The sequence below is a fragment of the Bombina bombina genome, chromosome 1, assembly GCF_027579735.1.
Source record: "Bombina bombina isolate aBomBom1 chromosome 1, aBomBom1.pri, whole genome shotgun sequence".
Taxonomy (NCBI): Eukaryota; Metazoa; Chordata; class Amphibia; order Anura; family Bombinatoridae; genus Bombina; species Bombina bombina.
Window position 1 is genome coordinate 359641518 of NC_069499.1, and position 25305 is coordinate 359666822.

The window sequence follows — 25305 nt, forward strand, 5'->3', positions numbered from 1 at the left end:
TACTACAGCAGCTTCTGAGACAGGATCAGATTGAGACATTTTGTAAAATGTAAAAGAAAAAACTAACATTTAAACAAAAATATCTTATTTCCACATATAGCAGTTTCAGGAATGGGAAAAAATGCAAATGCTAAAATTGACAAAAAAGCAAATAGCATAGCCCTCTGAGCATAAAGAAGACAAGAAGCATATAGGAAGTGGGGTAAAATAAAATTAAATTTTTTGTCGCCAAGTATGACGCACAACGCAAAAGGAAGTTGAAAACATTTTTTGCCGCCAACAAACATCCAGAAATGACGCAACTCGCGTCATAACAAACAACCTTGCGTCAACTAAGACGCAAGAAATGATGAACTTGCGTCATAACAGACGCACATTCACTCCAAAAAATATTGCGCCAAGAATGACGCAATAAATAACAGCATTTTGCGCTTTCGCGAGCCTAATTTGCCCGCAAGTTTTTCAAAAGAAAAAACAAGTCAAATTGGAAAAAAGACTATACCCCAGGTAAGACAAACTTCCTAAAACATGATTCCCATAACGAAACTGCCAGACTGCAAAGGGAAATATACATAGACCTGACTCATGGCAAATATAAGTAAAATACATATATTTAAAACTTTATATTAATACATAAAGCGCCAAACCATAGCTGAGAGTGTCTTAAAATAATAATACATACTTACCGAAAGAAACCCATCCACATATAGCAGATAGCCAAACCAGTACTGAAAACTAACAGCAAAGGTAATGGTATATAAGAGTATATCGTTGATCTGAAAAGGGAGGTAGGAGATGAATCCCTACGACCGATAACAGAGAACCCTTGAAAAGATTCCCCGCGAGGAAAACCATAAAATCAATGGGCGATACAATCTTCCCATCCCTCTGACAAACACTGTACTCTGAGAGGAATTGGGCTTCAGAATGCTTAGAAACGCTTATCATAGAAGAAATCATAAAAATCAAGCACAAACTTACTTCACCACCTCCATAGGAGGCAAAGTTTGTAAAACTGAATTGTGGGTGTGGTGAGGGGTGTATTTATAGGCATTTTGAGGTTTGGGAAACTTTGTCCCTACTGGTAGGATTGTATATCCCATACGTCACAAGCTCATGGACTTTTGCCAATTACCTGAAACAAATGAGATATGCCTGTATATTATACATACATACACATATTTAGACATATACCGGTATGTGTGTATATATATATAGACATATATATATATATATATATATATATATATATATATATATATATATATATATATATATATATATATATACTGTATATATATACTGTATATATATATATATATATATATATATATTATAGCCCTTTCCAGTCAAACACCTTGTCATATACAATATACCTTTGAACTCTTACAACTTGTTTTTTAATAATATTTATGTGAATATTTTTTTCAGATAATGTATATTAATGTAACTGTATATTTTAATGTGTTTATGCTGTATTTGGTACAACATTTTTTTAACTTCTTAACCTTTATCCAGGGTCTTCAGTCACGCTAACCTGATGAGTTTAAAAAGAGAGCATTTCAAAATATACTTTTTTGTTTTGTTTACATGGACAGCCATTTATATCCATGTGGGGTGTAGAGTTACAGAGGTTTTGCTTATACGCTAGTGGGTTTCTTTCCAGTTGATCATTATGTCATTTGTTAGTTTCAAAAATCAAAATAAACCATTTTAACTTATCCTTTTTTCAATGTAGAAAATATTTTAATATGTGTAAGTATTGCTGTTTTTCTGACAATAAAAGCAAGAATTTTAAAAATATATATATTTTGTAATCAGGCAAAACCCCAGGATACACTTGACCTATCACAGTTTTTAAATGATGACATAGCATCCATTGTTCGGAAGTATCCAAAAAGATTTGTAGGGCTTGGAACTCTACCGATGCAGGCTCCCGACCTGGCAGTGCAAGAAATGCATCGCTGTGTGAAGGAGCTTCGATTTCCAGGAGTACAGATTGGATCCCACATCAACCAATGGGATCTGAATTCACCTGAACTTTACCCAGTTTATACTGTAAGTATAATTTGTGTCAGTGGACAGAAATGTAATACAGACTAGATCTAAAAGTTAAAAATATTGACCAACACGTTATTAAAAATCCATGGTTGTGTATTGTTTAAATGTCCATTTAAGCAATTGATGCAATAGTTGTTTTGTTTGGTTTTTTTTTAATTAAAATAACCCTCTTGGAAGTGCTCATCTGCATATCTCAATCATATTGTTTGTGTCTGTACACAATGTTCACATGCATACATCATGCATACATTAGCACCAATGTTTCCTCTAAGGCTAGTTTTGTGAGCAGCCCAGTAGTTAAAAAGTTAATTAGGGAACCACGCCCTGTATTTAGCAAACACTGCACAATGCAGACTGCAAGGTATGGCTCTCTTATTAACCCTTTGAGTGCTAATAACGGCTCTGAGCCGTCACAGAGTTTCCCACTCTGGTGCTAATGACGGCTCAGAGCCGTCACTAGCACTCTCCCACCTTGAGGGAGATCTGGGTGCTCCCACCCATTCCTACCCTGGCGATCGTGCCTGTAGAGTGACAGGCATCACCGGGGCTTCCTATTTTGTGTGGTGACGTCACGCGCAATAAAGTGATGACGTCGCCATGCAACTTTATTTATACTTAACAATGTTAAGTATAGGAGCAGGGGGCATGCTGCTTAGAAGCCTGTATCTCAGGCAGCTACAGACCCCCAAGACCCACCATTGGAAAGGTAATCGCCTAACCTTTCCAACAGTGTAAGTCTTGGGGGTCTGAAAAAAATAAACAAAAAGTTAAAAAACAAAAATTGTTCCAAAAAATAATATAAAAAAAAAAAACATTAAAAAATCTTAGCCCCCAGATGGGAAAGTGCTTAGCACTCAAAGGGTTAAAAAAACTGGCCTTAGAGGGAACACTGATCAGCACATGATTGGCTATTGGCCACTTTTTTCCATTTAAATTAGTAGAATGTGCCAATAACAATAGCATGCAGACATTAACAATTTATAAGGATCACCCAACATAAGTATACTTACACAAATTTCTACAAACCCATGAGAGTTCTGAACCATTACAATTGAATATACTTACTATTTCTCTTTAAATTATCAAAACTTGACAGAAATGTGTTATTACTGTGCTTAACAACCATCCTGACTAGATCATTAAATATGTAAAGTCAGTAAGATGAAGCCATGTATGTACTGACAGCTTATGAACGTAATTCATTGCTAATGTATGAATGTAAATTGATTATATTTGCATTTCCATTACAGGCTGCTGAAGAATTAAACTGTTCAATCTTTGTACATCCCTGGGATATGCAAATTGATGGAAGAATGTCCAAATACTGGTTGCCCTGGCTGGTAGGTTAGTACACCATGGCAATTTGTTTGAGCAGTGGCTTTATAGGTAGCAATTAATATAAGACATATGATAATATAATTCAAGTGCTAAGATCCCCTAGATAGGAAAAACAAAATTTATGCTTACCTGATAAATTTATTTATTTCCGGATATGAAGAGTCCATAACGTCATTCAATTAGTAATGGTAATATCCCTCCTGGCCAGCAGGAGGAGGCAAAGAGCACCACAGCAAAGCTGTTAAGCGTCACTCCCCTACCTATAATCCCCAGTCATTCGACCAAAGGGAAATGGAAAAGGAATAACACAAAGGTGTAGAGGTGCTTGAGGTTTATTAAAAAATAACTGTCTTAATAAAGTGTGGGGTCGTGGACTCTCCATATCCAGAAATAAATACATTTATCAGGTAAGCATACATTTTGTTTTCTTTCCTAAGATATGGAGAGACCATGATGTCATTCAATTACTAGTGCGAACCAATACCCAAGCTAGAGGACACAGAATGAACAGGGAGGGAGAACAAGACAGGCAGACCTAAACAGAAGGCACAATCCGCTTGAAGAACCTTTCTCCCAAAAGAGGCCTCTGCCGAGGTAAAAGTATCATATTTGGAAAGTATGCAGAGAGGACCAAGTTGCAGCCTTGCAAATCTGTTCCACAGAAGCTTTATTTTTGAAAGTCCAAGAAGAGGAGACAGTCCTAGTGGAATTAGCTATAATTCTCTCAAGAGGCTACTGTCCAGCAGTCTCATAAGCAAAATCAATCATACTTCTCAACCAGAGGGAAAGAGAAGTAGAAGTAGCATTCTGACCCTTACGCTTTCCTGAGAAACAAACAAACAGGGCAGAAGACTGACTAAAATCCTTAGTCACCTGTAGGTAGATTTTTAGAGCACGCACAACATCCAAGTTGTGCAACAGACGTTCTTTATGAGAAAAAGGATTGGAACAGAGAGAAGGAACAACAATTTCCTGATTAATATTTCTATCCAAAACTTTAGGAAGAAACCTCAATTTACTACGAAGAACTGCCTTATCTGCATTAAAGCCGAGAGTTCCGAAATTCTCCGAGCAGAAGAGATAGCAATAAGAAACAAAACCTTCCAAGATAGCAACTTAATATCTATGGAATGCATTGGCTCAAATGGAGCCTGATGCAAAACTTTAAGAACAAGATTAAGGCTCCAAGGAGGAGCAACAGGTTTAAGCACAGGCCTGACAAAAAGATTGGACATCTGGCACATTCGCCAGACGCTTGTGTAACAAAATAGATAATGCAGAAATCTGACCTTTCAGAGAACTGACTGACAACCCTTTCCTGTAGAAAAGACAAAATTCTAGGAATCCTGACCCTACTTCAAGAGTAGCCCATAGATTCACACCAATAAAGGTATTTACGCCATACCTTATGGTAAATTTTTCGAGTAACAGGCTTGCGAGCCTGGATCATGGTCTGAATGACCGACTCAGCAAATCCACACTTAGACTGAACTAAGCTTTCAATCTCGAAGCAGTCAGCTTCAGAGAAATGAGATTTGGATGGAGGAATGGACCCTGATTTAGAAGGTCCTTCCTAAGAGGCAACCTCCAAGGCGGTCAAGATGACATCTTCACTAGATCTGCATACCAGATCTGCGAGGCCATGAAGGAGCTATTAGAATTACCGATGCACTCTCTTGTTTGATAAGATCAATAACTTGTGGAAGGAGCGAAAATGGAGGAAACAGGTATGCTAGACCAAAAATTCCAAGGAACCGTTAGAGCATCTATCAGATCGGCCTGAGGATCTCTTGACCTTGAACCGTACCTTGGAAGCTTGGTGTTCTGCCGAGATTCTATCAGATACAACTCCGGCACCCCCCATTTAAGGGTTAACCTGGAGAACAAATCCGGATGGAGAGCCCACTCCCCAGGATGAAATGTCTGTCTGCTCAGGAAATCCGCTTCCCAGTTGTCCACTCCAGGAATGTGAATGGCAGATAGGCAACAATTGTGAGCTTCCGCCCACTGATTAATCTGTGCCACCTCCTTCATGGCTATGGAACTCCGAGTTCCTCCCTGGTGGTTGATGTAAGCTACTGAGGTGATGCTGTCCGACTGAAACCTGATAAACCAGGCTAAAGACAATTGAGGCCAAGCCATCAGAGCATTGTAAATTGGTTTCTGCTTCAAGATGTTTATTGGGAGAGCAGACTCCTCCCGAGTCCATAGTCCCTGCGCCTTTAACGAGTCCCAGACTGCTCCCCAGCCTAGCAGGCTAGCGTCCGTTGTCACAATCACCCAGGAAGTTCTCCGGAAGCATGTGCCCTGAGACAGATGCTCCTGAGCAAGCCACCATGGGAGAGAGTCTCTTGTCGACCGGTCTAGATCTATCCTCTGAGACAGATCCGAATGGTCTCCATTCCATTGTCTGAGCATGAAAAACTGCAGAGCTCTCAAATGGTATCAAGCAAAGGGAATGATGTCCATAGAAGCGACCATCTGACCAATTACCTCCATACATTGAGCTACTGGTAACATCAGCTGACCAAGACTTGCCACAAAGCCCTGCAGACTAAGACAGTGAAGCTAGACATCTTGGCTCCCAGTCTAATAACTTGCATGTTAGTAGACATGTGCGATTCATTTAGGATCGATTTGGAAATTCGGCCGAATTCGTAAAATTCGGGATTCGGATCGATCCGAATTTCCAAATTAAAATACTGCCGAATCTACCGAATAAATACGAATTAGTTTGGATTTATTCAGATTTATTCAGTAGATTCAGATGGCCATGGATTACACTAGTATTGTACAGTATATTAGGTTATATCACTCTTCTATGGGTTACACCTAATATACTGTACATAATACTAGTCTAATTCCACCTAACACTTACCGAAATACTGAATTTCCGAATTTCCGAACCGAATCGAACCAAATCCAGCCGAATTTCTTTGAATCCGAATGAATCCGAACCGAATCGATTCAAATTTCTCCAAATTCGAATCGGTCCGAACCAAAATTCGAAAAATTCCTAATCGATCTGAACCGAACCAAATTTTTGCGCCATGCACATATCTACATGTTAGCATCAGAAATAAAGAAATTGGCTAGTTTGAGAGCCTTAATCCTATCTTGGATCTCCTCCAATGGAATCTCTACTACAATTGATTCAGACAAGGCTTCACACCAATAAGATACCGCACTTGCTACTGTGGCAATACAAACTGCAGGTTGCCATTGAAGACCTTGATGAACATACATCTTTTTCAAATAAGCCTCCAGCTTTTTGTCCATGGGATCCTTAAAGGAGCAGCTATCCTCTATAGGGATTGTAGTTCTCTTAGCCAGAGTAGAATTAGCCCCTTCTACTTTAGGCATCGTGCGCCATTAATTTTTAATGGAGTCAGCAACAGGAAAGATCTTTTTAAAGATGGGAGACGGGGGGAAATGTATCCCTGGCTTCTCCCATTCCTGTGAAATAATCTCTGTCACACAGTCTGGAACAGGAAATACTTTCACAGAGGAAGGAACATCATAGTATTTATTAAGTTTCCTAGACTTCTTAGGGTTGACAACGACAGAAGTATCGGAGTCATCCAAAGTAGCTAATACCTCCCTTAACAGTACACAAAGGTTTTCATCTGATACTGAAGAAGTAAACTTCAGATTTAAGTTTGAAGGAATAATACTGTCCGAATCTGAGATTTCACCCTCAGAGGCTACCAATGTATCCTCCTCATCAGACTTATGAGGGAGGGCAATCTGTGTAGCAGTAGGTGGAACAGAAACCTTACTATCTGAATATCTAATTTTCCTCTTGCGTTTTCCCAGCATAGGAAAAGCAGATAATGCCGCAGATACCGAAGAAGATACTTGTGCAACAAAATCTGCAGGCTAAGAGGAACTGCAGGGCACTGTAGGTGATGCCATAGAGGCTTGGGATGTTTGAGGAGAAAGCTGTGGCATTGCCTGAACAGCATCATCCTGAGAGACATTGGGCTCAGAGGGCAACAATTTATCTTTAAATTGAAGTGTTCTAGCTAAGCATGCAGCACAGAATTGCATAGGTAAAACAATTTGTGCCTCAAGGCATAACGGGCATTTGTCAAAAGACACAGAGTTTTGGTCCATGTCCAGAATACTAAATAAAAAATTCCCCAAATTGTAGAATTTTTTTTAAATACACTGTCACTTTAAGAATTTTTAATACCACAGCCACTTAACGTTTTGCAAAAATTCTTTAAAATTATAAACCAATTAGGTCCCCCTACAACAGGCTGAGGTGCCTTACCGTAACACTTATACAAAATTTGGTTGCCAGAAGTCTCTAAAATGATCATATAGTAGATCGACACTGAGGAGACTGAAATTCAGTGACGCCGCTCAGCGAATATCCGAAAGCAGAGAGAAGTCACATGACCGGCAGAGAGAGGAAACTACACAGCAAGTAAAAGGTGCGCGTCTCCCTCTGCCTACAACTCCGGAGCTTAATTTACACAAACGCTCAAGCAGTCTGTCAGTTAGCCTGTTCTAGCTAAGCAAGCAAAGAAAACCAACCCAACTGCCAAATTTTAAGTTTATACATAAATCCCTGTATAAAATATAAGCCACACACATACTAATAAAGTGTTTCAACAGAATTAGCACAAAGCGGAAAAACGTCCCAATAAAGGGAAGATTAACCCCTAGTCTCAACATAGTGTGCCTGCCAAAGAAAATCCTGTATAAAGGATTTTAAAAATGTCCCCATCTACTGCATATGACATATTACCTGCAGTCTAGCTGTCTGGCAGGAAGACAGCTCACAAGGTGTGAAAGGACACATACTCCTTACAGAGACCTGTAGAAAAAGAAAGAACAGAGTAACCAACTCTAGCTTTCTGAACCATGGGCAGCAATGTGTTAGGAAACAAAGCAATGACTACCTCACAACTTCCTAACTGCTTAAAAGCCACCACTACTCTACTGAAGAGATTGACGTGGACTCAACTAAACCCAAAACCATGCTTGCAGAGAAAAGTACATGAAAAAGGAATTAATTTCTTCAGACACCAAACTTCACCTCCTCCATTGACAGAGGCAAAGAGAATGACTGGGGATTATGGGTAGGGGAGTGACACTTAACAGCATTGCTGTGGTGCTCTTCGCCTCCTCCTGCTGGCCAGGGGTGATATTCCCACTAGTAATTGAATGATGTTGTGGACTCTCCATATCTTAGGAAAGAAAAACATTTCTCAGGCTTCCTCAGTTTCCCTCCATAGAACAGGCTATAGTTAGGAATACCTAAATGAATGCTTGCTTGTTGGCATACTATAAATTAGACTTTGCTTTGAAATACTGTCCTACAAAAATACACTGAAATAGGACATAATTAAATGTTAAATGGCAGAGCATGTTTTGAATCATTCAGTTGCATTGATGTTCTCAGCCTGTTAAACGCTTTTTGGTAATTATCTCTGAAAAAGGATTGCTCAATTGCTTAATTTGCTAGAACAGTTAGAAATTGTATAAGCTACAGGCACATATAATAGATGCTAAAGGGACAATCTAAAACACTAATTACATGCTGTAACTCTTCAGAGCATGTTATTTTTGCATTACTGATTCTAGCTTACTATTTGTTAACCCATATAAAGGAGTTAAACAGATGTGTAAAGTGTTGTTTTTGGAACTGCAAGCATTGCAGCTTCTGCACAGGATGTTATTGGTGGCTTTACGCAATTGCCACAACTGGCTCATTATTATTATTATTATTCTCCCAAACCGTTTACAAAGTGCTTACAGGCTGAGTACTGTATGGTAGCTTCAAAGTTTGTGTCTCACAAGTGACAACTTAACACCAGTTATGATCAGTTATTTAAAAAATAATATGTTATAAAGTTTTAAAATATGTAATGTTTTCTACAGAATTTCCCTTTAAGCAGTAGTTTGGTAAAATTGTGTGTAGGGACTCACCTTGAAAGGGTCAAAATAATAAAAATTTAAATGTACCTCAGTGCAATGCTATTTTGTATAAAAGCATTTTGTTAAATATTTCTATTAGCAAAAATGTTTCTAGTAAAATTTGCAACTGTGGCATATGTACATATGCTGTGTATGACCCATGCACAAGCATGCAAACACACACCTGTTCAGTGAGCCAGCAGTGGTCTATATGACACAAATCAAATCACTTAGATGATACACTCCTCCGTTTGATCTCTGATCTAGACACAGGCCCTTTTGGTAAGCACATCATATGTGCGTATGTCTCTTAAAACAGCCATATGTTTTATTAGAGTTATACTGCAAAAATGCAATACTCCTTGGATTTAACTCCTGGGCACCAGGAGGAGGCAAAGATTCCAAAAACTCCAAGAGCACTTGATCCCTCCAAACTTTTTGATATTCCATACGCATGCGCGAAACGCATCAGAGGGAAGGAGCCTTGTCTACCTGTTTGAACTGGCATCCTGGCTCCGGGATCCTTCTTTCTTCATAGTTTTCTGATATTTCAGCCTGATTTATAGCCAAGAAAGGAGAAGTAAAAAGGTAGGAAAGAACAAAGCAGGGAAGCAAGAGATGCAAACTAGAACTGCTGCCAGAAATAATTAGGTAAATAATAATAAAACTGGGCAGGTTTCATGGACTCTCACCACTGTGAAATAAATGAATGTATCAGGTAAGCAGAAATTTTGTTTTCTTTCATAAGTTAGTGAGATTCCACAAACCAGTACTCCTGGGAACAAATGCCCAAGCTGTGGAGTCCATGAGTAGTTGGGCAGGACAAACACAGTTTTTAAAGGCAGGCACCAAAAATTCCAGACATTGCTCTGGAGAACTTTACTACCAAAAACAGCCTCAGAGAAGGCTAACACATCAAAGTGGTAGAATATAATGAAAGTATTTAAGATAAACCATGTTGCTGCCTTCCAAATTTGTTCAACATAAACCTCACTTTTGAAAAACCAGGAAGTGGAACTGATCTAGTAGTATAATGGGCTATAATATGTTTTGTAGAAAAGTCTGGATAATCAAAGTTTTAACTAAGAAACTAAAGTAAGGGCTGTGGTCTTCTGACCTTAACGTGGACCAAAGAAAAGAACAAAGAAATTAGAGTATTGTCTAAAATCCTTGTAGGTTGTAAGTAGAATTGTAATGCTCTTACTACATAAAAAATGCATTTAAAATTATGGGTACAAGTGTATCCTTTACTTGTGGGATACAATACCAAAGCTACAGGACACGGATGAACGGGAGGGACAAGACAGATACCTAAACAGAAGGCACCACTGCTTGAAGAACTTTTCTCCCAAAAATAGCCTCCGACGAAGCAAAAGTATCAAATTTGGAAAATTTGGAAAAGGTATGAAGGGAAGAACAAGTCGCAGCCTTACAAATCCGTTCAACAGAAGCATCGTTTTTAAAAGCCCATGTGGAAGCCATCGCTCTAGTGGAATGAGCTGTAATTCTTTCAGGAGGCTGCTGTCCAGCAGTCTCGTATGCCAAACGGATGATGCTTTTCAGCCAAAAAGAAAGAGAGGTAGCCGTAGCTTTTTGACCTCTACATTTTCCAGAATAGACAACAAACAGAGAAGATGTTTGGCGGAAATCCTTGGTCGCTTGCAAGTAAAACTTCAAGGCACGAACCACGTCCAAATTAGGTAACAGACGCTCCTTCTTAGAAGGTTTGGAACACAGAGAAGGAACAACAATTTCCTGATTAATATTCTTATTTGAAACAACCTTAGGAAGGAATCCAGGTTTAGTACGCAAAACCACCTTATCAGAATGGAATATAAGATAAGGCGAGTCGCATTGTAACTCAGATAGCTCAGAAACTCTTCGAGCAGAAGAGATAGCTACTAAAAACAGAACTTTCCAAGATAGAAGTTTAATATCTATGGAATGCATGGGTTCAAACGGAACCCCTTGAAGAACATTTAAAACTAAATTCAAACTCCATGGCGGAGCAACAGGTTTAAACACAGGCTTAATTCTAATCAAAGCCTGACAAAACAACTGAACGTCTGGGACATCTGCCAGATGCTTGTGTAGTAAGATTGACAAAGCAGAAATCTGTCCCTTTAAGGAACTAGCTGATAACCCCTTCACCAATCCTTCTTGGAGAAAGGACAAAATCCTAGGAATCCTGATCTTACTCCATGAGTAGCCTTTGGATTCGCACCAATAAAGATATTTTCACCATATCTTATGATAAATTTTCCTAGTGACAGGCTTTCGAGCCTAAATCAAGGTATCAATGACCGACTCAGAGAATCCCTGCTTAGATAAAATCAAGCGTTCAATCTCCAGGCAGTCAGCCGCAGAAAAACTAGATTTGGATGTTGGAACGGACCCTGAATGAGAAAGTCCTGTCTTAGTGGCAGTTTCCACAGTGGCAGAGATGACATTTCCAGCAGATCTGCATACCAAGTCCTGCGTGGCCACGCAGGCCCTATCAAGATTACCGAAGCCCTCTCCTGTTTGATTCTGGCAATCAGACGAGGAAGGAGAGGAAAAGGAGGAAACACATAAGCCAGGTTGAATGACCACGGTACTGCTAGAGCAGCTATCAGTACTGCTTGAGGATCCCTCGATCTGGACCCGTAACAAGGAAGATTGGCATTCTGACGAGATGCCATCCGATCCAATTCTGGTGTGCCCCATTGATGAATCAATTGTGCAAACACCTCCGGATGGAGCTCCCACTCCCCCGGATGAAAAGTATGACGACTTAGAAAATCTGCTTCCCACTTCTCCACTCCTAGGATATAGATTGCTGATAGATGGCAAGAGGTCTCTGCCCATCGAATTATTATGGAAACCTCTATCATTGCTAGAGAACTCTTTGTTCCCCCTTGATGATTGATATATGCTACAGTCGTGATATTGCCCGACTGGAATCTTATGAATTTGGCTGAAGCCAGCTGAGGCCACACCTGAAGCGTGTTGAATATCGCTCTCAGTTCTAGAATATTTATTGGAAGTAGAGCCTTCAGGGAATTCCAGACTGCACCCCAGCCCAAGAGGCTGGCATCCGTCGTCACTATGACCCATGCTGGCCTGCGGAAACACATTCCCTGGGACAGATGATCCTGTGACAACCACCAAAGAAGAGAGTCTCTGGTCTCTTGATCCAGATTTATCTGAGGAGATAAATTTGCATAATCCCCATTCCACTGTCTGAGCATGCACAGTTGCAGTGGTCTGAGATGCAAGCGAGCAAACGGAACTATGTCCATTGCCGCTACCATTAGTCCGATTACCTCCATACACTGAGCCACTGACGGCCGAGGAATGGAATGAAGTGCTCGGCAAGTGGTTAAGATCTTTGATTTTCTGACCTCCGTCAAAAAAAATTTCATGTCTACCGAGTCTATCAGAGTTCCTAGGAATGGAACTCTTGTTAGAGGAACAAGTGAACTCTTTTTTATGTTCACCTTCCACCCGTGAGATCTTAGAAAAGCCAACACGATGTCTGTGTGAGATTTGGCTAGATGGTAAGTTGACGCCTGGATCAAAATATTGTCCAGATAGGGCGCCACTGCTATGCCCCGCGGCTTTAGAACCGCCAGAAGGGACCCTAGCACCTTTGCGAAAATTCTGGGAGCTGTGGCCAACCCAAAAGGAAGGGCCACAAACTGGTAATGTTTGCCCAGGAAGGCGAACCTGAGGAACTGGTGATGATCTTTGTGGATAGGAATGTGAAGATATGCATCCTTCAAATCCACGGTGGTCATATATTGACCCTCCTGGATCATTGGTAAAATTGTCAGCTAAGTTTGCCCCACAAACTAAAGGATGAATCTGTGGACTTGTCGTATCTTATAGAAGAAATACATATATATACATATATAGACATATATATAAGTGCATTCGAGCCCTTTTCAGTCAAGTAGCTGAAAACATGTAAAAACAAAGTATGCTTACCAGATAATTTCCTTTCCTTCTGCACAGGAAGAGTCCACAGCTGCATTCATTACTTATGGGAAATAGTGAACCTGGCCCCCAGGAGGAGGCAAAGACACCCCAGCCAAAGGCTTAAATACCTCCCCCACTTCCCTCATCCCCCAGTCATTCTACCGAGGGAACAAGGAACAGTAGGAGAAATATCAGGGTGAAAAAAGTGCCAGAAGAAAAAACAAATTACATTTAGGGCCGCCCAACGGAGAACACGGGTGGGAGCTGTGGACTCTCCCTGTATAGAAGGAAAGGAAATTATCTGGTAAGCATCATTTATGTTTTACTTCTTAATACAGGGAGTCCACAGCTGCATTCATTACTTATGGGAAATTATACCCAAGCTACAGAGGACACTGAATGCTAATGGGAGGGTAAAAATGAGAGGCGGACCAAATCTGAGGGCACCACAGCCTGCAACAAACACAATTCTCCCGAAGGCTGTTTGACAAAAGCAAAAAGGAAAAAGAATGCTAAGAGGACCAAGCAGCCATCCAAAAATCAGAACCATAGAGATCTCATGCCAGAGACACAAGATGACGTCACTGCTCTCGAACTGAGCCCTAAACCTCTGAGGAGGCTAGCATCCTGCTGTCTCCTATGTCAAGCGAAAGACACTCCTCCACTAACAATAAGGAAGTCGACCAAGCCTCCAGACATCAATGCATGATTCCCTGAAAAGGGAAAAACCTTTTCCCCCTAGAAAAGGAATATGACATATAAAAATAACAATCTTAGGAAGAAAACCTAACTAATCTCGTAAAACAATCTCATTATAAAGGACACCCCAATAAGGAGTACATATTGCAGATTGCAATGAGATTATGGCACATAGAAAATAACTACAGACGGAATAGATCATTGAAGAAAATTAAAAGACTAACTCCTGCACAGGTACCAAAGTAACCCGATTTAAACCCTTAAAAAATGACTCTAAACTCCAAGAAGGAGCAGCAGATAGAACTCACCAGCCTGACCGCAGTCAGTGTCCTAGCAAAAAGAACTGAACGCCCGGAAGCTCAATGAGCCTCTAAAGTAAAAGACCAAACAGGGTATTTTAAAAGCTGCTTGCAAGCTCACATTCAAGGTGCAAGGAACTGCAGTTGGATTAAACTGCAAACCTTCCGCTTGCTAGGCAGCTAAGCTAACCATCAGGCTATTACAGCTGGCTGCCCCAAAAAATTTGTTCGAACAAGGGAATAGCTAGGAAAGCCCTTCTCCAGATCATCCAGGAGGAAAACAAAGAAAAAATCCTGGTAAGTCAGTGCCAGGACGAATCTTGCTCTCCGACAAAGGGGGGCCCTCCACACCTATGATAGATGACGAGGGACCAGCTACACGCTGAAGGAGAGGATCGTAACCTCTCATAAAAAAACCTCTCTCGGGTAAGACCTAGCAACCTCTCGCGATCCGCTTCAGAAGAAAAAGATCTGATTACACAAAGGGGCCTTGAGCCAGCAGATTCCTGCAATAAGGAAACCCCCATGGCGGCGAAAACCCCTAAACCGCAAATATGAACTGGCGGGCACAAATGGAGCAATCAGTTTTACTGACACCTGCTAGGATCGAGCCATGCTCGAAAAAGTGATATGGCTGAAAAGAAAAAGGTTAAATTGGACCTCCAAAGCACCGTTAAGGATCCATTAGCTCTGCCTGAGATCCCTGAACCACGACCCATTAAGAGGTAACCTGGGCTAGGTACAGATGCCCTGAGATTCTCGATCGGCTTCCCCATTCAGAAACAAACATTTGAAACCCTTTCGGATAGCCAGATCAAAGGATGATTGTAAGAAACCATCCGTTCCTGAAGAAACACGCTCAAAGAGTGGATCGCTGACAACGAGCCGTAGTGGGCCTCCGCCCACCACCAAACTCGAGACACTCCCCTCTATGCAGGAGGAACTCTCTTTCTCAGAAAGATCTACCCACTGAGAGATCCCAACTGGGACAAACTCAGAAGACCAAATCCTTAGAACAGAATGCTCGTCTGAGGAACCTTAAGAATAATCAGAAGGAAACTCCTGAATCCATGGTACCCCATAGGACACGCTCTCCCCACTGACAGGGAAGTGAATAAGTCAAAACCGCTCCGGGAGAGCAAAGAGAAAAAGTCCCTCAGGACAGGGAGATCTGAACAGAACACTGGAGATCGATTACCCCAACCGGTATTCCATGTAAATCTGATAAGACAGATTAAAAATAATGCCATGCCAATGTCTCGGCCCTCGGCTGAAAACATCACCCTCCACCACAGATCCAGCGATGGCCTCAAGAGGGAATGGAGGGCATAACCCGATGAAGTAAACTCTAACTTTGCAAGATCTAAGGAAAAAACTTCCTGTCTGTAAGACCAAATCAGCATCCAGGGATCCACCCTGGTGCCTATACTAGAGAACTCAGATCTAGATCCAACTCTTAGGGATTTTCACTTGTCTTCTGTGATCCTCAAAGTCTACTAGCAGACGATGGTAAGAAAACCAGAACCGCCAAGACCAGGGAGCTACTGTAAAATCTGGAATCAGGATACTGTCCAATTAAACCCCAGATCCCCAAAAAAAACCTAGGATCAGAAATGAGGTTTACTGGAAGATACGGTCCCTAAGACCCGGATTTTGCTCAAAAGGAATAAAACAGGAAAGATATCTGCCGAAAGATAAAATCAAGAGAAGAAAAACTGCCAAGAAAAGCAAAATGAGAAGCCTAGCTCCGGCCTCTAGGATCTCTGAATCTAATATGATCTAGAATCAAGCGCCCATCCAAGACAGTACCTAAAACAGGTCCTGTCTGTCATCTAGGATAGATGGACCTGCTCTGCCTGGACCGGAATAGCTAGAGATAACTCCATCTCTCGAGTAGAAGGAAGAGGCAGACTTAACTACTACCCAAAACAGGTCCTGCCTGTCATCTAGGGTATGACACCTCTGCCAGAGCACTCAAGAACTAAACAGAAAATTCTGAAGTTTGAGCTGTGCTAGAAAACTGAGATGATAAGGAGCAGGATCTCCATCCTTCTCCACTTGTCTAGTCAAGATCGCTATCTTATGTAGAGATTCAATGGATGGATCAGTACTAGGAACCTCTAGTACTCACCAAAACTTCTCTCAGAAGTAAACGCAGGCGTGCCATTCTAAATCTGAATGTTAAATCCTCCTCAGTCGGAGGAATCAAGTCGCTTGCACATAGCAGGAAGAGGCAAAATCGTTAAGGCCGTAGAGATGGCCGTGCAGGTGGAAAAAAGTCTCCTTCAGGTGAAGGAACGGCGGTACACAAGGAAACTGCATGTGTAGGAACAGAAAATTCTGGGGAACACACCTCACGGGACAAGGGATTCTCAGAGGCGGATGGCTCAGTGGTCTCTAACATCTCAACATTGCTTGATCTCAAAGTGGCATACAGAACATAATTGAGAGGGCTGGACTACCCGGGCCTCCTCACAATATACGCAGCTATCAAATTCTGTATCAGAGGGATCCCCCTCTAAAATATCAGAATCCTCCATAACTTGTCTAATTTAAATTATAGAAAGAACAACTGGCACCTTATACCCCCAATAGCTGGGGCACTCACCACCTCCTATGACCCAGACAGGTAGAGAAATTGGCTTCTCTCCGTAGACACTTGGTCAAGAATCGGAAATGGGAAAAAACGTGACCACTCCCGGTCACACAGTGCCTCATGCAGGACCGCCCCTGTTAAGAAAAAGCGCGCCAGCTTAATTAAACTGCACAGCTCTCAAATGAAAAATAACCTGTACGTTGCATATCAGCCTATGAGCCCAAACGTCTCCTACACATAAGCAGCCAAAATCACATAACAAATATGATTAAAAAACCCCACTGTTCAATAACCCCCCTCAGGAGATATTAACCCTTGATTCCATAAAGATAAAGGAGTCCCACTGTGACCCTGTCTTCTATTGTTAACATGTGTAAAAAAAAATGAAACTACCTTACCGGAATCTTTGCCGTGGAACAGCAACACGGTTTTTCAAGTTTGACAGATTGTAGCAGCGCTTCTGACATGGAGGCCCATTTATCAAGCTCCGTATGGAGCTTGTGGACCCGTGTTTCTGGTGAGTCTTCAGACTCGCCAGAAACAGCAGTTATGAAGCAGTGGTCTAAAAGCAGGCGGAAGGTAATCGCCGCGATTCAATCTGATCAAGTACGATCGGGTTGATTGGCACCCCCCTGCTGGCGGACGATTGGCCGCGAGTCTGCAGGGGGGGCCGTTGTTCCAGCAGCTCACAAGAGCTGCTGGTGCAATGCTGAATACAGAGAGCGTATTGCTGACGACAGACCTTTGATAAAAAGGCCTCATGGACTTGAGTGCAGAAAAGCAGGCAGTGAAACTCGTCAACGCTGATTGCTTAGGAGCTGTTAATATGAGTCTGAAAGGTTTTGCAGAAAGACTCTCCCTGCATCTCCAGACTCTAACTTTCATCAATGCTCTCAGTGAGAGGCTGACAAGACTACATAAAACTCCACTCCCATATTGAAGGGCAGATACCCTTCCTAAGGATCTACTCCGAAATCTGTTGACACTTCTCTGACAACCTCCTATGACGAAAGGCAAAGAATGACTGGGGGATGAGGGAAGTGGGGGAGGTATTTAAGCCTTTGGCTGGGGTGTCTTTGCCTCCTCCTGGTGGCCAGGTTCAGTATTTCCCATAAGTAATGAATGCAGCTGCGGACTCTCCCTGTATTAAAGGGACACTCAATCAAAATTAAACTTTCATTATTCAGATAGAGCATGCCATTTTAAACAACTTTCCAATTTACTTCCATTAACGAAATGTGCAGTCTTTTTTTATATTTAAACTTTTTGAGTCACCAGCTTCTACTGAGCATGTGCAAGAATAAGTGTGTATGCGTTTGTGAATGGCTGATTTCTATCACATGGTACGTGTATGCATTTGTGAATGGCTGATGGCTGTCACATGGTACAGGGGGAGTGGAAAAAGACATAACTTTTAAAATTGTCAGAAAAAAAATCTACTACTCATTTTAAAGTTCAGACTAAGTGATATTGCATTGTCTTGTTATCTTGCATTTGTTGATTATGCAAATCTACTTTGTTGACTGGTCCTTTAAGAAGGAAAGTATATTTATGCAATATTCATATTTAATCAAGTGTTTAACTATGTATTTACTGTAAATATTTTACATTCCATTGTTATTCACATAAGAGATAAGAGAGAGAGAGAGAGAGAGAGAGAGAGATATGAGAAGAGAGAGAGAGAGAGAGAGAGAGAGGGATATGAGAGAGAGAGAGACTGTATATATATATATATATATATATATATATATATATATATATATATATATAAATACACACATATATGTATATATCTATACCTATATATAATCATATATAGCATATTACATATAGAAATATTAATTAATATGTTTTAAGTCTATAGGGGAATGCGTTAACGTGGTTGCAATATTCAAAGTTTGTTTTTTTGAGCACATCTGGTTACCGCTTGTGAGAAAACGTTTTACTTTCGACTTGTAATACGCACACTGCCACCTTATGTTGATGAAAAATAAGATAAAGAAGTTTGCAAGAAAGAGCAAACAATTCAGAAAGTGGCAGAAAATATTGCTAAGAGCAACAAAACCTCCCAAGAAAGATGCTGAACATTTTTTTAAAGGAAAAACCTGTGAAGCTCTCAAAAAACAAATTAGGCTTCGAAGAAAGAGAAATTGGTTTTAGCCTAACAAAGCCTGAAAAAACCTTAAATGTTAGGACACTTAGCAATTTTCCTGTTGCATAATACAGAAAAAGACTAAATATGACTTTTTAAAGAGCTAGCAGATAAGCCTTTATTTTAACAATCTTGAAAAAAAAATACAGTAGAATTCTTATAATTTTAAAATAATGGCAGCTAAAAAAACAACTTTCAAGATCTCTTGATAATTTTTTCTTGTAACAGGCTTTCTCGCCTGAATTAAGGTGTCCCCTACAGCAACAGATAAACTCAATGGCTCATTTTAAAACAAAGAGAGAGAATCAAGATTGAAATCTTGATGATAAAATGGACCTTGAGACAAGAGGTCATGCTGAAGACTGTGAGAAAGCTGGATATCTGAATCAGATTTTCAAACCAAGTTATGCGGAGCCTGACTGGAGCAATCAGAAGTATTGAAGAATGCTCTGAATCCGAGCTATGATTCTAGGAAACAGAAGCCATTAGGTCTGTCTCTAAAAAACCCCATTGTTCCACAATCTAGTTAAAAACTACTTGATGAAGAGACCTTCCTCTAGATGAAGGGATTGTCATGAATAACAGATAATTGTACAGAAACTTTTCTTTGTGCAATTCAAAAACTGTGAAACTTCCTTCATAGCTAAGGAACTGCAAGCTCCTCCTTCAAGATTGATATAAGCCCCAGTTGTGACATTGTCTGATTGAAAACTCTGAAAAGTTTCTCTTTTCAGAAGAGGCCAGCTCTGAAAGGACATGAATATTGCAATGAGTACCAAGATATTTATTGGTAACCCCACCTCCTATGGAAACTAAATTCCAAGCGCTCTCCTGGACCCCCAGACTACACCCCAACCCAAGAGACTGTCATCTGTAGTCATTAATTTCCAAGTTAGTCACATAAAGAATGCAATACAATACTAAAATACCCTATAGATATAGCTAAGCTACCCCTTCAAAAGGTTTATCCCAATCCTTAAGAAGCTTAAAATACACACAGAAAATAGGGGAGTGCATATAAAAGGTCAGCTATTTTTAAACAGAATAAATTACTATGCTGAAATAATGTAATTCACTCTGTATAAAGTGATACAAATATATGCAAAAGATTTAAAAATGGTATAAATATTAAAAACACATCTGTTAAAATACAATTTCAAATTTATTATTCAATGAAATTTATAAAATTACCACCGGTGGTTTTAACGATATAATTAAAAACAAAAATTCTAACAAGTTCTCTAAACAAGGCAAAGCTTACTATTGATAAGTTTCGAAAATAAAAGTGTGCTATAAAATCTATTCCTGTACACAGACTTTACTACCTAGTACGGTCACCCAGGAATGGTTTTAAGTATTTCTTAGCAGTGTTTCAGATACTCTTGATATCAAGATCTATATAGGTGCAAAAATGCTTGTGTATCCCTTTGAGGCATACTTAATGGATGTGAGTTAAACTATCGACTTGAAAAACATAAATTATGCTTACCTGATAATTTAATATCCTCTGTATGGTGAGAGTCCACTGCATCATTCCTTACTGAACCTGGCCACCAGGAGGAGACAAAGACACCCCAGCCAAAGGCTTAAATATTCCCCCCACTTCCCTCATATCCCAGTCATTCTGCCAAGGGAATAAGGAACAGTAGGAGAAATATCAGGGTATAAATGGTGCCGGGGGAGAAAAACTAATTTTGGTACGCCCATCGGAGTATATGGGCATGGGCCAATGGAAATGAAATTATCAGGTAAGCATAATTTATGTTTTCCTTCTTAATAGCATTCCTTACTGTTGGGAAAACTATACCCAATCTCTAGAGTAAACTGAATGATAACGGGAGGGGGAAGGAAAAGGTGGACCCTAATCTGAGGGCACCACAGCCTGAAAAACCATTCTCCCAAACGCTGCTTCAGATGAAGCAAAATCGTCAAATTTGTAGAATTTTTAAAAAGGAGAACCAGGTAGCCGCCTCAAAAATCTGATTCATAAAGGCCTCGTTCTTAAAGGCCCAAGATGAAGCCACCGCTCTAGTGGAATGAGCCGTAACCCTCTGAAGAGATTTAAGTCCTGCTGACTCGTAAGCTAAGCGTATAACACTCCTCAACCAAAAAGATAAGGAAGTCGAAAAAGCCTTCAGACCCTTATGCTTCCCAGAATAGATAACAAACAAGGAAGAAGTTTGCCTAAAATCCTTAGTAGCTTGAAGATAAAACTTCAAAATTTGAACCACATCCAGATTATGAAGTAAACCTTCCTTCGAAGAAGAAGGATTAGGACATAAGGAAGGAACCACAATCTCCTGATTGATGTTACGATCAGACACCACTTTAGTTAGAAAACCTAAGCGGGTACGTAGAACAGCCTTATAATTGTGGAACACCAGAGGAGGCTCACATTGCAAGGCAGCCATCCCAGAAACTCTGTGTGCCGATGCAATAGCCAAAAGAAAAAGAACCTTCCATGACAACAATTTGATGTCAACCAAAGCATAGGCTCACACGGAGCCCGTTGTAAAAACTTAACACGATTAAAACTTCAAGGTGGAGCGTTAGATCTAAACACAGGTCTGATCCTAATCAGAACCTTAATTAAAGATTGCATGCATCTTGTGTAACAAAACAGAAAGGGACAAAATCTGTCCCCTCAGGGAACTGGCAGAAAGGCCCTTCCCCAGACCCTCCTGGAGAAAGGAAAGAATCTTGGCAGCCTTAACCTTATGCCAGGCTAAACCACGCTCTTCACACCAGAATAAGTAAGCCCTCCACACCTTATGATAGATGCGACGAGTAACAGGCTTACGAGCCTGAATGAGAGTGTCAATAACCCTCTCAGAGAAAAATCTCTTGGATAAGACGAAGCGTTCGATCTCCACGCAGTCAGCCTCAGAGAATCTAGATTTTGATGAACAAAAGGACCCTGTTCCAGCAGATCCCTGCAACAAGGTAACTTCCACGGAGGAGATGAGGACATCCCCACCAGGTCCGCGTACCACATCCTTTGCGGTAACGATGGAACAATCAATATCACTGATGCCTGCTTCTGTTTGATGCGAACCACTACATGGGGAAGATGTAGTAATGGTGGAAAAATGTAAATTAGATTGAACCTCCAAGGCACTGCTAATGAATCTATTAGTTCCGCTTGAGGATCCCTGGACCACAACCCATATCTAGGTAGCTTGGAATTGAGCCGGGACGCCATGAGATCTATCTCTGGCATCCCCCACCTGTTGCAAATCTCTGCAAACACCTCGGCATGGAGAAACCATTCCCCCGGATGAAACAATTGTCTGCTGAGGAAATCCACTTCACAGTTGTCCACACCCAGAATGTAGATCGCTGATAGCGAGCAGTTGTGGGTCTCCGCCCACTGCAGATTCCAAGATACTTCCCTCTTTGCTAGGGAGCTCCTCGTTCCACCCGATGGTTGATGTAAGTCACCGAGGTTATGTTGTCTGATTGGAATCTGATAAACTGGGACGAACCCAGAAGAGGCCAAGCCTTCAGAGCATTGAAGATCACTCGAAGTTCCAAAATGTTGATCGGGAGGAGAGATTCCTCTTGAGTCCACAGGCCCTGTGCCTTCATGGCACCCCAAACAGCTCCCCATTCTGATAGACTTGCGTCCGTAGTCACAATCTCCCAGGATGGTCTCAAGAAGGATGTCTCTTGGGACAGGTGATCTGGACAGAGTTACCAGGAGAGCGATCCTCTCGACCGGTTGTCCAGAGAAATCTGTTGAGACAGATCCGAATGATCGCCATTCCACTGTCTCAGCATGCACAGCTGAAGTGGTCTGAGATGGAATCTGGCAAAGGAAATGATGTCCATGCTGGACACCATGAGACCAATCACCTACATACACCGAGCCACAGAGGGCCTTAAGGAGGTCTGGAGGGCAAGACAAGTGTGTCAGGGTGCCAGGAATCAGACTGAGATGAGAAGTGCAAAAATAATCACACCTTTATAAGTAACAAAACAATCATAAAAAGTCCACAAGTCAAATAACAAGCCAGGAGTCAAAACCAGAGCTGGTAGTCAGACAAGCCGAGTCAGGAGCCAAAGCGAATAGTCAGACGAGCCAGAATCAGGAACAAGGAAAACAGCAGAGTCAAGAACAAGCCAGGGATCAGGAACCAGGAAGGACATCAGACAGCCAGGTAATACACAGGAACTCTCACAAACAGGTCTGAGACAGCGCAAAGGCAAAGCATACTGAACAGAGGCCCTTTAAATAATAAGCGATGACATCACAATTCTGAGACTGCATCCTGTCTCACACAGATGATGCACACCAGTCTGGCCATAAAAGGAAGTGCAGGAAATGAGCAGCATCCCCTACAATGCACAAAAGTCAGCAAGAGAGGTGAGTAAAATGGCTGCCAGCAGCACATGGCAAACAAAACAGGGAAAAAACCCTGACAGTACCCTCCCCTCAACGACCCCTCCCCCGCAGGAGGACAAAAGGCTTATTGGGGAAAAGGGCATGGAAGGCATGGAGGAGGGTGGGGGCATGAACATCAGAGAAGGGAACCCAAGAACGCTCCTTTGGACTGTAGCCCCTCCAGTGAACCAAATACTGTACATGGCCCCTGGACAAATTGAAGGACAGTCAAACTCTCTCACCAACCTGGTAGGAAGGCGCGGGCAGACGCCTACGATCAGCCTGGAACTTTTGGCGCTGCATAGAATGAAGAAGGCAATCCTGAATCTGCACCCACGTGGAGCGTAGTTGCCGGAGATGCTCCTCCAAAGCCGGAATACCCTGAGACATGAATGAATCGAGCAACAAGGATGGTTGAAACCCATAATTCGCCATGAACGGGGATAACTTGGAGGAAGCATTAATAGCAGTATTATGAGCAAACTCTGCCCAAGATAACAGTTCAGACCAATTATTGTGGTGATCTGAGACATAGCAACGGAGGAACTGTTCCAGAGCTTGATTAGACCATTCCACAGCCCCATTAGATTGAGGGTGATATGCCGAGGAGAAGGAAAGCTGGATCCCCATTTGAGCACAAAAGGAACGCCAAAATCTGGAGACAAACTGGCTACCCCGGTCCGACACTATCTCCTTGGGTAACCCATGTAAACGGAAGACCTCCCGGGCAAAAATTGAAGCAAGCTCCTAAGTGGTAGGCAACTTCATCAAGGCAATGCAATGTGACATTTTAGAAAAACGGTCAACCACCATAAGGATAACAGTATTGCCATTGGAAACAGGGAGCTCGACAATGAAGTCCATGGAAAGATGTGTCCAAGGACGCTCACCATTAGCAATAGGTTGAAGAAGACCCACAGGAAGACGTCGAGGAGTCTTATTCTGTGCACAAACTGAGCAGGAGGCAACATACGCAGCAACATCAGAACGAAGACCTGGCCACCAGAATTGTCGAGTGACAGACCAAATTATTTGGTTTTTGCCTGGGTGACCTGCAGCTTTAGGATAGTGGTAAGTGTGCAAAAGTTTAGTTTGAAGATTCTCAGGAACAAAACACTTACCATTAGGTTTCTCAGGAGGTGCATTGGTTTGTGCAGCCAGGATCTCCTCCCCAAAGGGAGAAATCAAATTAGTACGTATGGTAGCTAAAATATGGTCAGGAGGTATAATAGGAGTAGGTACAGACTCCTCCTTGAACAGAGGTGAAAATTGTCGAGAGTGGGCATCAGCCCTAACATTCTTACTACCAAGCAGGTAGGAGACCACATAATTAAACCGAGACAAAAATAGCGCCAATCTGGCCTGTCGGGGCGACAAACGCTTTGCTTCAGATAGATAAGTTAAATTCTTGTGGTCAATAAGAATGAGCACTGGCAGGCTAGTACCCTCGAGAAGATGCCTCCATTCCTTGAGTGACAAAATTATGTCCAGTAATTCCCTGTCGCCAATTTCATAATTGCACTCCGGTGGAGACAAGGATGCAAGGAACCGTCAGGCGTAGAACATTGAGACAAGAGGGCTCCTACTCCAGTCTCAGATGCATCAACCTCAAGAACGAAAGGCAGGACAGGGTTAGGATAAGCCAGAACTGGAGCGGCAGCAAAGGCTATCTTAAGACTATCAAAGGCCTTAATGGCAGTAGGTGACCAATGGAGTGGATCATTCTCTTTACGGGTCATGTCTGTGATAGGTTTGACCAAAGAAGAAAAGTTTTTAATAAACTTTCTATAGTAATTGGCGAACCCCAAAAAACATTGAATAGACCGAAGACCAACTGGGCGAGGCCACTGTAGAACTGCAGATAACTTGTCAGAACCCTGCAAAGGAG

General features: G+C 41.5%; 1 protein-coding gene across 3 annotated transcripts in view; it reads left to right on the forward strand.

Annotated features, from left to right (window-relative positions):
• The window catches only part of ACMSD (aminocarboxymuconate semialdehyde decarboxylase), a 325314-nt gene that overhangs the window by 173803 nt on the left and 126206 nt on the right, over positions 1–25305 (forward strand). For all 3 annotated transcript variants that reach the window (XM_053698228.1, XM_053698227.1, XM_053698229.1), the window contains 2 exons: positions 1822–2058; positions 3312–3405. In XM_053698228.1, coding sequence (XP_053554203.1) covers positions 1822–2058; positions 3312–3405 — 331 coding nt within the window. The remainder of the gene's footprint in view (positions 1–1821; positions 2059–3311; positions 3406–25305) is intronic.